Raw genomic sequence first — 14624 nt, forward strand, 5'->3', positions numbered from 1 at the left:
TTTTTTTAGTTTTCTTGAAGAAAATATTGCAAAAAGTAGTGAAAAATAAGAGATAAATCTAAAAGGAAAGAGAATTTTCTTTAAACAACAAGTAGACAATAGACTATGCTATCGTTTAAACTATGGACTAGACCATAGGCTAGACTATAGACTAGAATGAGTAAACTGCAGAATAAACTGTAGACTAGACTTCAGACTGGATTATAAACTATTCTACAGATTAGTCAAAAGACTAGACGCAGACTATAGACTAGTCGCTAGACTCGACTAGACTATAGAATAGTCTCTAGACTCGACTAGACTATAGACTAGTCTCTAGACTACACTATATACTATACTATAGACTAGACTGTAGACTAGAATATAGACTAGACTATAGACTAGTTAATAGACTAGACTATAGACTAGACTACAGACTAGACTACAGACTAGACTATAGACTAGACTATAGACTAGACTATAGACTAGACTATAGATTAGACTATAGACTAGACTATAGACTAGACTATAGACTAGAATATAGACTAGACTATAGACTAGACTATAGACTAGACTATAGACTAGACCATAGACTAGACTATAGACTAGACTATAGACTAGACTATAGACTAGACTATAGACTAGACTATGGACTAGACTAGTCTCTAGATTTCAGTTGTGGTTTTAAGAAAAAGTTAAGTCTGGTTCAGTTCTGTACTAGTTCAGTTCCAGTTTAGTTCTAATTCAGTTCTAGTTCAGTTCTAGTTCAGTTCTAATTCAGTTCTAGTTCAGTTCTAGTTCAGTTCTAGTTCAGTTCTAGTTCAGTTCTAGTTCAGTTCTAGTTCAGTTCTAGTTCAGTTCTAGTTCAGTTCTAGTTCAGTTCTAGTTCAGTTCTAGTTCAGTTCTAGTTCAGTTCTAGTTCAGTTCTAGTTCAGTTCTAGTTCAGTTCTAGTTCAGTTCTAGTTCAGTTCTAGTTCAGTTCTAGTTCAGTTCTAGTTCAGTTCTAGTTCAGTTCTAGTTCAGTTCTAGTTCAGTTCTGGTTCAGTTCTAATTCAGTTCTAGTTCTGTTCTAGTTCAGTTCTAGTTCAGTTTTAGTTCAGTTCTGGTTTAGTTCTATTTCGGTTCTAGTTCAGTTCTAGCTCAGTTCCAGTTCAGTTCTAGTTCAGTACTAGTTCAGTTCTACTTCAGTTCTAGTTCTGTTCTAGTTCAACTCTAGTTCACTTCTATTTCAGTTCTAGTTCAGTTCTAGTTCAGTTCAGTTGTGATTGTGTTCCTGTTTAGTTCTGGTTCTATTCTAGTTCAGTTCTGGTTTAGTTCTATCTAATTTTTGTTCAGTTCTAGTCCAGTTCTAGTCCAGTTCTTGTTCCGGATTATAGATATCTCTCTAGACTAGATAATAGACTAGTCTACAGACTAGATACTAGAATGTAGAGTAGATCATAGACTATAAACTAGACCATAGACTAGAATACAGACTAGTCTCTAGACTTGACTATTTTGTAGTCTACTGACTAGTTTATAGACTACACTACCGACTAGGCTATAGACTAGACTTCAGAATAGTCTGCAGACTATAGGCTAGACTAGAGAATAGTCTACAGACTAGACTGCAGAATAGTCTACATACCAGTCTACATACTAGACTACTAGCCCAATGTTTTGTCTTGTCATTGTTTTAAAGAAAATACTTCTCACAGTGAAACTTTTTCATCGTTTTTTTTTTCCAAAAAGTTCTTTTCCTAACTAAATTTTACTCACATTTTGCTTCGCTTAAAATCCTTATAAAATGCTTCAGTTTTCATAGGTTTCCTATTTAAAACACTTACTTACACTCTTAATCATTATGATGAGGTAAAGCTTAAGTCATATTAATTAACTTTATTAATAAAACATTATAAAAAAATACAACAAAAAATATACAAAAAATGCTGCTTCGTAATATATATTTATTTAAAATAAGATTTGTGTTTTTTTTTTTATTAAAAAAAAGACAAAACAGAAAAAAAACTATATTTTTTACAAAAAAAAAAAAACATAAAAAACAATCAATAATTCTTAAGTAAAATTATAAAAAAATATTAAAAAAATAAACATAAATATTATTTCTTAAAAGAAAACTGTACAAATAAACAATGCAAAACGAAAAAAATTATATTTTAAAGATTTTTTTTAAATTATTAAAAATTTTTATAATTTTTTTAATTTAACAGAAATTTTTTACCAATTCTGCATTTATTAATTATTAATTTATTTTTTTTATTTTAACTTAATTTTCTTTTCTAGATTTATAAAGCAAAACTTAATTTATTTTTATTTTAATTTAAATGTTAACAAAGTTATTTCTTTGTTTTATTTATAATTTTATTACTAATTTATTATTATTATTTTTTTATAACAATTCAAGTACAACTTGTGTTACACAAATCTACCCCTTACTCCTCCTCCTCACTTCCCCCTTCTTAACCTCACAAAAATCTCTTTTTATTTTCTTAATATTTATTTAATTTTTACTAATTTTTTTTAACGAAAAGACTTGTATTGCCATTTAGTTTATAAGTTTTATAAATAAGTTTTTTTTATTAATTTTTATAATTTTATAAGATTTTTTTATATACAAAACAAACACAACAAAAAAAGGAAATAACTTCATTACAGCCTTAAGTAAATAATAGTAAAAAAGTCTCTTAAAAACATAACAAATAAAAATAAACAAAAACAAAACTCATTAACAAATATTTAAAAAACAAGAATTATATACCTCGTAACAAGAAAAAAAGAAAACAAAAGAAAGAATTATATAAAACATTAAAAAAGCCATTTATTATAAAGAAATAATACAAATTTAAATTACAAAAACAAAAAATCTGTTAAAATAACTGTTTAAAAAAGTTATAAAAATAAAATTTGTTAAAATAACTGCAAAACATAAGTTAAACAGATGACATATTTAAAGAAGAAATGAAAAAATCAACAGAAATTTCAATAATTTAAAAGTTTTTTTTTGTAAACTTCTTTTCTATCACAGTTCTAGTGCAGTTCTAGCTCAGTTCTAGTTCAACTCTAGTTCAGTTCTAATTCACTTCTAGTTTAGTTTAACACAGTTCTAGTTCAGTTCTATTTCAGTTCTAGTTCAGTTCTAGCACAGTTCTAGTTCAGTTCTATTTCACTTTTATTTCTCTTCTAGTTCAGTTCTAATTTAGTTCTAGTTCAGTTCTAGTTTAGTTCTAACACTGTTCTAGTTCAATTCTTGTTCAATTCTTGTTCAGTTCTAGTTCAATTCTTGTTCAGTTCTAGTTCAGTTCTAGTTCAGTTCTAGTTCAGTTCTAGTTCAGTTCTAGTTCAGTTCTAGTTCAGTTCTAGTTCAGTTCTAGTTCAGTTCTAGTTCAGTTCTAGTTCAGTTCTAGTTCAGTTCTAGTTCAGTTTTAGTTCAGTTATAGTTCAGTTATAGTTCAGTTCTGGTTCAGTTCAAGTTCTGTTCTAGTTCTAGTTCAAGTTTAGTTAGAATTCAGTTTAAGTTCAGTTCTATTTTACTTCTAGTTCAGTTCTAGTTTAGTTCTGGTTCAGTTCTAGTTTAGTTTTAGTTCAGTTCTAGTACAGTTCTATTTCAGTTCTAGTTCTGTTCTACTTCTGTTGTATTTCAGTTCTTGTTCAATTCTTGTTCAGTTCTAGTTCTATTATAGTTCAGTTCAACTTTTTAGTTAAAGTTTAGTTCAAGTTCAGTTTAAGTTCAGTTCATGTTCAATTCAAGTTCAGTTCAAGTTCAGTTCAAGTTCAGTTCAAGTTCAGTTCAAGTTCATGTTCAGTTCAAGTTCAGTTCAAGTTCAGTTCTAGTTCAAGTTCAGTTCAAGTTCAGTTCAACTTCACTTCTTGTTCAGTTCTATTTCAGTTCTAGTCCAGTTCTATTTCAGTTCTAGTTCTATTATATCTGTTCTACTGTTCTACTTCTGTTGTATTTCAGTTCTTGTTCAGTTCTAGTTCTATTATAGTTCAGTTCAACTTTAGTTAAAGTTCAGTTCAAATTCAGTTTAAGTTCAGTTCAAGTTAAGTTCAAGTTAAGTTCAAGTTCAGTTCAAGTTCAGTTCAAGTTCAGTTCAAGTTCAGTTCAAGTTCAGTTCAGTTCAAGTTCAGTTCAGTTCAAGTTCAGTTCAAGTTCAGTTCAAGTTCAGTTCAAGTTCAGTTCTAGTTCAGTTCTATTTGAGTTCTTGTTCAGTTCTATTTCAGTTTAGTTCTAGTTAAGTTCAGGTTCAGTTTTAGTTCTGTTCTGGTTCAGTTCTTTTTCAGCTCTTGTTCAGTTCTAATTCAGTTCTAGTTCTGTTCCAGTTCACTTTCATTCTATTATAGTTCAAGTTCAGTTACAGTTCAGTTCGGGTTAAGTTCTGGTTCAGTTCTAGTTATGTTCTGTTACTAGTTATGTTCTAGTTCTATTATAGTTCTATTCCAGTTCCGTTCTGGTTCTGTTCTAGTTCTGTTTTAGTTCGGTTCTAGACTGGTTGGTTTTCCTTTCTTGTTTGTTAAAAAAACACAAACAAAACAAAGCTTATTTTCCTTAAATCTTTTTTTTTGTTTAAATTTTAAAACATAACCTCAAAGCAGTTTAAGAATATCCAAACAAAACACTTTAATTATAGATTAATAAAACATTTTCAAACGCGCAGCAAATTTAAAATTGTAAAAAATAACTGAAACAGATAATTATATATATATAAAAAAATTTGTATTATATAAGAAAAATATAAATTAAAAATTAAAAAAAAAACAAATATTTTCAATAAAAAACGAGAACAACAACAACTATTAAGAGAACAAAATATAAACGAAGAAAAAAATGAGTTTGGAATTGGAATGAAAACGAGAAAAGGTAAAAAACTAGAAATCCACAAACTACATCACAACCTTGACTTTAAACTAAACCACTAACTACTCTCAAGATAAGACAACAGCTCATGTATTTAAACTATTTTATCCATCATTGATTTTCCTTAATTTTTTTTAACAACAATATTTATTAAATTCTTAATAAACAAATACAATAACATTTCATCTTAAGTAACTAAATAATAACACTACTACTTATGTTTCCTATTCTCCACTTCCTCCTCCGGCAAATAATCTTCAGCCTCATATAACTGACGCTGTCGTGAGCTTAATACCATGTCGGCATAATCGATTTGTTCTCCAGCATGTTCATCATAAATATGATGATCGGATTCACGAAACTTTTTACGTTCCGGAGTATTACGTCTCTCTTTACGTTTAGCTAGAAAAGCTTCAAATTTCTCAGAATTAGCCGCCGCTTTGGCTAATTTTTCATTGATTTTGTTTAATTGTTCAAAAGAGGTAGACGGTATAGCCGAGCTAGTTGTTTGATCTAATTCCAATGATTGATTTTGTAAATGTTGATCCCATGCCTGTTTAGATTTACGCATTTTTGTTAAAATCTTTAACATAATACCTTTATGGTCTAAACCCAAAACATCATGTCTCATTTTGGGTACATTTGCATCTATTTCTGGCAAGTTGACTAAGTTTTCCTGATTTTCTTCTTTAATTTGCACCACTTTGGGTTTATTTTCTACATTAACGGCTCCGTAAAACTCTTCTTTCATAGTTTCTGCCGCATGTTTATTTAAATAATCAATATCTTCTTTTCCCTCATTATCATCATCCTCTTCCTCCGCACCAAAATCCATATTTCTCAATAAAGCCTCTACTTGATTCATATTTGTATATAACTTATCCTTAACAAACTTAATACGCGGCACAACGCCCATTAGTCCCAGCTGTGAGAGTTCATGTCTTAGCAAACCCGAGCAACGTTGTAGTTCATGTTCCAATAAAGCATCTTTTCCCGGTTCTCCGGTTGACAACCAAAATACATTAACATAAGCAAAATCCTGGGAAATTTTCACTCTCGACACTTGTAATCCCTTGCCCAATATTGTTTCTGATATTTCCCCAGTGGCCATGAGATCTGTTACATGTTTCATAAACAATTTATTTAAAACAGTCATGCGACGTGTGGCATTTTTGCCTCCTCCATTGGGTTTTTTGCCAAATTGTGATTGTTTAAACATAACACTATTACCACCCGGCTGGGAAGATTCTGTAGAGGGAAACCAACGTTTCTTGCTGCCACTAACACGATCTCCAAACAATTTACCCATAATTTTTCCTTGACGAAAAATGACAGTATTTTTATTGAAGAGAACATGATTTTGGACATGAATTAATCTCGTTTGTTGTGGCGTTTGTGAGGCGGGAATAAAGAATTTTATTATTGGTTTATTTTTTGCTTGATTTCGTAACATTTTTTTGTTTTAGTTTCTTTGTTTATAAATAAAATTTAGTTATTTAGTATATTTTATAATAAATAAAACCACAATGATGTGTGTGGTTTTCTAATTTTGTGTTTTTTGATTGTTTTGCGGTGGGGTGCAGTGAAAGGGGTTTGTTTACCTTAACAGCTGTTTTGTTGCAATAAAAAGTGTTGTTAAGTGTTTGATTTTACATGAAAGTGTTGTAAAATGTTTGTTTTTTAGTTTTGTTTCTATTTTGTCAACAAAAGTGTTGTATTTTTATTGCGTTAGTTAAACAAAAGTTTATTTTGAAAAATTTACAAATTTAGTGCTAAATTTCTGTGTTTTTATACTATAATTCAATAATTAAATCGTTTTTTCTACTTAATTACATTGTCGGTAAGTTAAAATTAGTTTTATTTTTTCTTTTATCTATAACAGAAGGTTTAACTACCTTAAGGCTGTATGACTCAGTTTCCTAATAAGCTTTAGGTTTTATATTAAAAATTAAAGTTCAAAGAAGCTTGCTATTCATTTTTGCATTATTTTATTAGAAAATTTGTATTATTTTGGAAATTTTTTTTAAGCTAATGAAAATTTTCTAACCTAACCTAAAAAATTGTATTTTTATTCGAAGATTTCTCTGTTTTAATGTTCTTTAGCTTCGTTCCTTGTTGGTCGTTATGTTTTATTTTCACAATTAAGCGTTATCTTATATTCCTCTTTAGTTTTGACAAAATTTTGTTGTAAACGCTTAAAGCTTTTAAGAAATATTTTTATTTATTAAAAATGTTTCCCCCAGCTGTTGCAAGATGCTGGTTATAGTGACAGTATCGTTCCCATGACAATTGGATCTTCACTCCGGAACGACCCGAGTCATACTCGGCCAAAGATTGTCAACCCAGTGACAGCTGTATTAACCGAAATTTTTTGCCCCAGGAAAGAACTATCGGCCACAGTCGAACTGTTACAACAACAACAAAAAGTGTCAGTATGCTGACGTTCTGTTAATTAATCATTAAAGAACTTCCATTTAAGCATTTCTCTTCTTTTTACACTATTTTGAAGCATTTTTACCTCTTCGCTTCTAAATACAATGACAGGGTATTGATGGTCTTCAGCAATCTGTTGCTGATCAAATCACTATCGTTTAACCATAACCTGACTCATTTTCCTTTGTTTTTCATTTAAAGAACATTTCTTCGGGGAAATCTATATCTGAAAACTTTTTACAAAAACAATACTATTTCTGCAGTTATTGCAACAATAACAACTATCTAAAGATTTTTTATCAATAAAATACAAATAAATTTTTAGTTTTTATTAAAATTTATTGAAATCTTTTGAAGTTTAAAATTTTGTAAAAGAATATTAAAAATGAGCAAATTCTGAGAGTTTAGATAGTCCAGCGGGCATTTTTGGGTTGAATCCAATTGTTTCCAAGATTTGGCTTAGGTTTAACTGTAATTTGAAAAATTAAAAAAAAAACAAATTTATTAGTAATTTTGTAAAATTTTTGAAATTTTATAATTTTTTTTTAATGAATCAGTTAAAAAGTTAACATCAACGTTAGTACAGTCGAAAGATGGTAATGTTTAAGATCATCATTAAAAAGATTTTGAAAATAATGAAAAATTTAAAGAAAACTTACCTTTTAATGATGATTGTAGTAGATCAGCCAAATTCCTTTAGGAAACCACTTAATTATCCAAATTTTAAAGCTGTAATCCTTAAAAAGCTGAAATTTACTAATAAAAAAACAAAACCTAACCTAAAAAATTTAAAGAATTTTGAAACTTCCACAGAGATTTTTAGAAAAACTTCTGTTCTAAACAAATTATTTAAAAAATTATAAAACATTATAGAATTTTTTTCTTTAACGTGTAAAAACTTGCAATTTATTCTACAGTTTTATTTCACAGAAATAAAACTCTCATTTTTGTTTTAAAAAATACAAAATTTTGTACAGGTTTAAAATTTAAACAATTATCTTAAATTCTTTTGCAAAAAGAAAATCGTCAAATTGTTTTAAACCGGCTGTAATGATGGCTGGTGGGTTAAGGAATGAGAGCTGTGGTAGAAAACCAAACTGTTTGGTTAAAGAGGCTAAAATAGAAAAAAAAATTAAATTAGTTACAATTTTTTTTAATAAATTTAAAAAAAAGTTCTTTTTAAAAACGTATCAGTAAAACTTATATAGCATCAATGAATGTACAGTCGAAAGATGGTGTAAGTTTTGTTCATCATGAAAAAAACGTTTAAATTAAAATTTAGTAGATTTAAACAAAATCTTACTAAATATTTACAAAAGTCTTATAAACAAACTAAATTTTGTTTAAATGTTTACATTTTTAAATCTTGAGTAGATAAAAACCGGATTAAAGTAAGATTTGTTTACATTTTTATCAAAACCAAAACAAGAAACAAGTCTCCCTCTTTTCCCCACCACTGAACACTAACATGACTCATACACACATATTCACACAACACTCACCTTTTGACAAGCTTTTGCACGTTATAGACCAAGTTGTGGTGGATGTTAATGGTGGCGATTTCAAGATGTTTAATCGAAAAGACCGAAACCCATATCGTCATCTTCAGATTCGGATTCTTCCTTCTTCTTTTCTTCTTTCTTGGCTTCTTCCTTCTTGCCAGCGGCTTCACCACCAGCGGCGGGAGCAGCAGCAGCGGCAGCAGCACCACCGACAGGCATGGAAGACAATTTGTCGCGACCAGAGGCGATCAATTCTTCGATAGACTTGCCAGTCAATTCGCTGACAACTTTGGTCAAACGTTCGCTGTCAGCTTCGATACCAACAGAGCTGAGGATCTTTTCGATATCAGCATTTTTGGGGGCTTCCAAACCGCCGAGAACAGCCAACATGTATGCAGCCACGTAACGCATTCTAAAGGAAAAAAACAATTCCAACAAATAAGAAAATTAATAAATTTCCTTTAAAAAATTTCACAATATTAACAACAATCAACAATTTTCTCATCAAATCACAATTTTCTTCTTTTCTATTTCACATGCTGCTTTTTTAAGCATATTTTATCTTTAACATCTTTTCATAAAAACTGTTTTATTTCTTTTAGTCTTCTTTAAAACACTTTAAATTATTATTTTAATCTAATTTATTTATTTCTTTTAAAAAAATTAACATACTTTAAGCCTTAGTTTTGACACGAAACGCGTACAGCACAAGAAAAAACACAACTTTCGTTTAAAAAATTTAGAACGAAAAGAAAGCTGTCAGCTAGTTGACATTTGTAGGTAACTTCCGCTTTCTGACATATACTTTAATATTGAACAGTAATTGTTTACAACGAAGTTAGCTGCAGTTGTTCAATGGGTAAGGCAGTAAGATAAAACAGTATATCTTTATGATAAAATTGTGATTTTTTATGTAAATTTTATAATTTTGAGATAAATTTGTTGAAAAAATTGTTGAAAATTATGAAAAAATAAGTAAAATTCTGTTTGGTTCAATATTTTTTTTAAAATAATCAAATTTAAAGTTGATTTCTTACTAAAAATTATCGGTTTTTATGAAAAGTTTTGTTTTTCTAAAAATTCAGTTAAAATAGGTTTTTATCTAACGATTAAGCCTGCTGAATTACATTATAAAGGGTTCCAGCCAGTTGAATTATATTTTTGTGACATTCAGCAAGCTGAATTGCATTTATATAGCATTGATTATAAATAATATAAAAGAAAATTTGCTAAAAAAGTAAATTTTGATAATTCAGTTATCTGATTAGCAACAAAATATTTTAAAATGATTAAAAAAAATTGAATCCAAACAATCACTTACTGAAAAAAGTTACTTAAATCGATTTTTTCACAATTCAGCTAGCTGAATATTTATATAATACATTTGTAATATTTAATAATTTTTTATTTGTTTATTATAACAATATACTATTATCACATAATTGTTAATTTCAGCTAGCTGAATAAACTATTATATATATTTTTATAATCAAATATATATATTTCAATTTAAACTATAGCTTTATATAATTATTTAACTTGCTGAATTTGATTTTTACCATATTTTGTATAAAGGATGCAAAATTTCAGCCAATTCAGATAGCTGGACAACATTTTATTCTCTTTTTTTATATTCAGCTAAATAAGCTATTTTTATAACTTATCAATATATATATTTATATTTTAAAATACAAATATGACAAATGTAATTTAGCTGAATGAGAGTTTCTCAAAGAAAATTTTCTTTATTTAACTTTAAACATTTTTAAACGAATTAAACATTTAATTTTAAAATAGCGACAATTTTCAAACAAATTTCTTGTAATTTGTTTAATTTTATAAAATTTTTTAATTCTAAATAAAAAATTTATATAATTGAACAAGATTTTGTTTAGCCGGTTGAGTTATTTTTGCAAAGCCGACGCTGTCACTTAACAAGTGTAACGCCGTTACTGAAAACTTCACCAGGCTTTGTTGTGCACTGAGGGCTCAGTCAAAAATTGATTTTTACGCTGCTTGCGAGGAAGGAAAAAAATCTTAAACGGAGTTTTTCTTTTTAAAAAAAATGTTATAAAACTTTAAGAAAATTGTGGCAAAATACAATAAAGTTTCTAGTTTACATTCCAAAGAAGTTGTTAGTTAAATAAAAAGAAAAGTATAGAGTGTAAATAGTTAAAAAATTTAATTTACTTAATAAGAAAAAAAAGTGACCTTAAAAAAATTTGCAAAAGAAAAAAAAAGTGCAAAAAATGGAAAATGACGTTTAAATGCTGATAAAACTATAAGCAATTAAAAGAATTGTTTAAAATATTAAGAAATTGTTTAAAATTAAAGTTTTTTATTTAAATTTGTTAAATTTTGCAGTTAATTTGTTTAATTTTTATTAATTAACAAGATTTTATAAGTTTTCATGGCGTTTTTTTTTTGTAATGTGTGGAAAAGAACATCTCTGTGTTTTTTCTTGCTGTCTTTTAGAAACAACCCTGTTTTTAACACTTGTTATTTGAGTGTGTTTTTTTGCTTGTCTCTCTCTCTCCCTGTCTGGCAAATGCATTGTATGTGGCTAATGATGAGTCGTCGCCGTTATGAATGACTCACAATAAATAATTTTTTTTTGTTGATTTATAGAAAAAGATAAACTATTAAATAATTTATTAAAAATTAATTAAAATTATTAACTAATTTTGGTTGTTAATAATTGAAATAAACAAATAATTTGTTAAAACATAGATTTGTGTTGTTAAAATGCTTTCTGTGCGTGTGTCATTTGTTCGGTTTGAGCAGTTTTGACAATTGTCATTATTTTCTTTCTGACATTCTTTTGTTTTTCTTTTTTACGTTTGTCGTTTTTTTTCAAAAATTCTTATTGGAAGTGGAGTAATATACAAAGCAGACCAGAGAAGAGGCCAAGAAAAAACCCTCATAAAGCAAAAAACGTAGTAAAATTGAATGATAATGAAAAGCAAAGAGAATAAGTGAAAAAAATCGAAATTTTAGTCGTGTAACGATTCGTAAACCTGATAGATACCAAAGATTTAACACTCAGTGAAAAAATTGTAAAAAAATCCAAATTTATGTAAAAAAAGCAGTGTTAATTTAAACAATTTATTAATTAAACATCTTTTAATTGTAGTAACAATTAGCTAAAGTGAAAAGAAATAAAAATTTATAAAAAAGTGTAGAAAAAAACATAAAATAAAAAACCTACGAATTACCAAGTGAAGTTAGAACAAAAATTTCTGACACCTTTTTAAGGTGTTGGAAATTTTCTTGTTGCCTTCTTTTTACAAAAAAAGAAAAAAAAATAATAAAAGAAAACCTAGTCTTTTCATTACTTCGATAATTACATCCTCAACATGGAGAATTTAATTCCTATTGTTAATAAGCTGCAGGATGCCTTCACCCAACTGGGCGTGCATATGCAGTTAGATTTGCCCCAGATAGCGGTGGTAGGTGGTCAATCGGCCGGTAAAAGTTCTGTCTTGGAAAACTTTGTGGGCAAGTAAGTATTTTGTCTAATGAAATCAGGATATTATTGCTGTTTTATATAAACGACTTTTTTCTTTCTTTCTTGAAATAATCAATGTTATCATTGAGGGTTTTTTTCTCTCTTAGACTCCGCCCCCAGTTTTTCCTTACGTTAACAACATGTCGTATCTAGTTATTTTTTGGGTAGTTGTTGTTGTTGTTTTTTCTAAGCCAATGCCAAATACAACAATCCATTGTGATATTGTTTGGTGAAAAATCAATGGCAATTTTCCTCATGAAAATTCTTGCTGTTTGCTGCTCTCTCTCTACTTGACATTTTCTTTCATTGATTCTTCTTCTTACTGTAATGCTCTCATTTTTTTCAGTTTAGTTGTTTTTGTATTTGTCCTTTAAGCAAAGTTACCGTTTTTTTTCAAACACTATGGGTGTTTCAATAAGAAATTGTTGGGTTATATAAACAACTTTTAAATTTTTAATAAAAGTTACAAAATTTCTTTATAAATTGCCAAAAAAATCAATTTTATAAATAATTTATTTCTATTTCATTTACAAACACAATTTATAACATTGTATTGTCTCTTATCGATTTAAAATCCAATCCATAATATTCTCTATATAGTGACTTCTGGTTACAATTTTGTGCATTTTGTTTGAATATTCTTCTGCTAATTATAGCAAAGAAAATCGTTATTTGGCAAATATTATACCTAGTTCCTTAATTTTATTCAAAATATTGAAACCATTTATGTTATTAAACGTCAACTTTAAGAAAGACCATAAATTACTTTTTTGTTGCTTTTTTCTTTAGCTATTTCTTTTTGAAGTTTATTTGTTTATTGATTTTGGCAATACATACAATTTTTTGCATTATTCATTTGGGACAAAATATATAAAACTGGTTTATAAAAGAAGAAACACCTATATAATGGAGAAGAATCATTCAATATTTTTAGAATAATACAAAGTTTTACATAATAACATTTTATAATCATTTTATATACTTTTTGCACAAATTATTTGAACAGCAAAGAACTGAACTGGAACAAGACTAGAACAGAACTAGAACGGAACTGGAACAGAACTAGAACGGAACTGGAACAGAACTAGAACAGAACTAGAACTGAACTAGAACAGAACTAGAACAGAACTAAAACAGAATTAGAACTGAATTAGAACAAAACTAGAACAGAACTAAAACAGAACTAAAACAGAACTAGAACAGAACTAGAACAGAACTAGAACAGAACTAGAACAGAACTAGAACAGAACTAGAACAGAACTAGAACAGAACTAGAACAGAACTAGAACAGAACTAGGACAGAACTAGAACAGAACTAGAACAGAACTAGAACAGATTTTTCTCTCAAAATAGCTCTAATTTCCTTAAACTTTAATTGCTTTTCAGGTGTAATCAATAACACATGTAATCTATGTCTGCAAAATCTAAAAAAAGTCTCATTTACAATATGTCCAACAACATCCAATAAAAGGAAAATGTCAAATAGTCATGACATTTACAAAACAAATATAGAATTTCTTTAACAAACTCGATAAAAAAGTGAGAAAAATTATAACTAAAATATAACTAGAACAATAAATGTAAAGTAAATTACAAATTACAAGTTGTACCAGAAATAAACTAACAAACTTAATTGTGACAACTTTGACAATTATGTTATTAATTGGTATAGAAAAGGATTTAAAAATAAAATCCCATAATAGGACGAAGAGAAAAAAACAAGGAAATGACAAGAGAAATAAAGAAAACTTGTCAAACTATTTTGAACATAACTAGGCCTCTGACAATAACAGGAATAAGTTTTATTCTAAACATTGGATATGTATGGTGGGGGTGAATTTAAGTGCCTATAGTTTATTTTTATACATTTTTCCTTGATACACAGATTTAGAGCAAGGGTAGTAAAGTGTAAATAATTGTTACAGTTTGTATCGATTTTATTTGTGTTCTATATGTGGGTGGAGGGGGCGTTAAAGCAAATGATGTTGTCGATATTGCGTAGGGGGTGGTGGTTACTATCATATGCTTTGTATTTGAAAAGTAATGTGTCTAGAGAGTTTGATGGGGTAGTTATATTGTTGAATATTGAATGAATATTTTAAATTTGTAGGTTCTATTTATAACAGAAGATATTAGACATTATATTAGTAGATGCAAAGATTAGGGATTTTTAGGAGTGAACTCAAATTATTAGAAATGAAATGAACTAGAATAGAACAAAACTAGATCAGATCTTGAATAGAACAGAACTAGAACAGAACAGGAACAGAACTAGAACTAAACTAGAACAGAACTAGAACAGAACTAGAACAGAACTAGAACAGAACTAGAACAGAACTAGAACAGA

At 28.3% G+C, this 14624-nt stretch overlaps 3 protein-coding genes and 1 non-coding gene across 7 annotated transcripts in view; 1 reads left to right on the top strand and 3 right to left on the bottom strand.

Moving 5' to 3' along the window:
• Positions 1–4934: 4934 nt before the first annotated feature.
• LOC111681146 lies at positions 4935–6377 on the bottom strand. The gene has a single exon (XM_023442869.2). It carries the CDS (start codon positions 6285–6287, stop codon positions 5046–5048), a length of 1242 nt encoding a protein of 413 aa, XP_023298637.2. The 5' UTR covers positions 6288–6377; the 3' UTR covers positions 4935–5045.
• A 1765-nt stretch (positions 6378–8142) lies between these two features.
• LOC111681161 (60S acidic ribosomal protein P2) lies at positions 8143–9597 on the bottom strand. Its single transcript, XM_023442886.2, has 3 exons — positions 9442–9597; positions 8770–9181; positions 8143–8381 (listed from the first exon to the last, which is right to left on the bottom strand). The coding sequence occupies exon 2, from the start codon at positions 9178–9180 to the stop codon at positions 8839–8841; it is 342 nt and encodes a 113-aa protein (XP_023298654.2). The 5' UTR covers position 9181; positions 9442–9597; the 3' UTR covers positions 8143–8381; positions 8770–8838.
• Positions 8450–8527, bottom strand: LOC111681162. The gene has a single exon (XR_002762635.2). It is a non-coding gene; the product is annotated as a small nucleolar RNA Me28S-Am982 (small nucleolar RNA).
• Positions 9598–10764: 1167 nt separating the features above from the next.
• The window catches only part of LOC111681145 (dynamin), an 8321-nt gene continuing 4461 nt past the window's right edge, over positions 10765–14624 (top strand). Inside the window, exons 1-2 of one of the 4 annotated variants that reach the window (XM_046946892.1) lie at positions 10765–10903; positions 11903–12271. In XM_046946892.1, coding sequence (XP_046802848.1) covers positions 12126–12271 — 146 coding nt within the window. In that variant the 5' untranslated portion in view covers positions 10765–10903; positions 11903–12125. Of the gene's footprint in view, positions 10934–11642; positions 12272–14624 lie in introns of those variants that run through there. The other 3 variants (XM_023442868.2, XM_046946895.1, XM_046946893.1) reach the window with 3 other exon arrangements.

Source organism: Lucilia cuprina, chromosome 3 (genome assembly GCF_022045245.1).
Source record: "Lucilia cuprina isolate Lc7/37 chromosome 3, ASM2204524v1, whole genome shotgun sequence".
NCBI classification, from domain to species: domain Eukaryota; kingdom Metazoa; phylum Arthropoda; class Insecta; order Diptera; family Calliphoridae; genus Lucilia; species Lucilia cuprina.

Bases quoted from the DNA above. Each gene is read 5' to 3' on its own strand.
- LOC111681146 (XM_023442869.2), bottom strand. From the start codon at position 6,287: ATGTTACGAAATCAAGCAAAAAATAAACCAATAATAAAATTCTTTATT.
- LOC111681161 (XM_023442886.2), bottom strand. From the start codon at position 9,180: ATGCGTTACGTGGCTGCATACATGTTGGCTGTTCTCGGCGGTTTGGAA.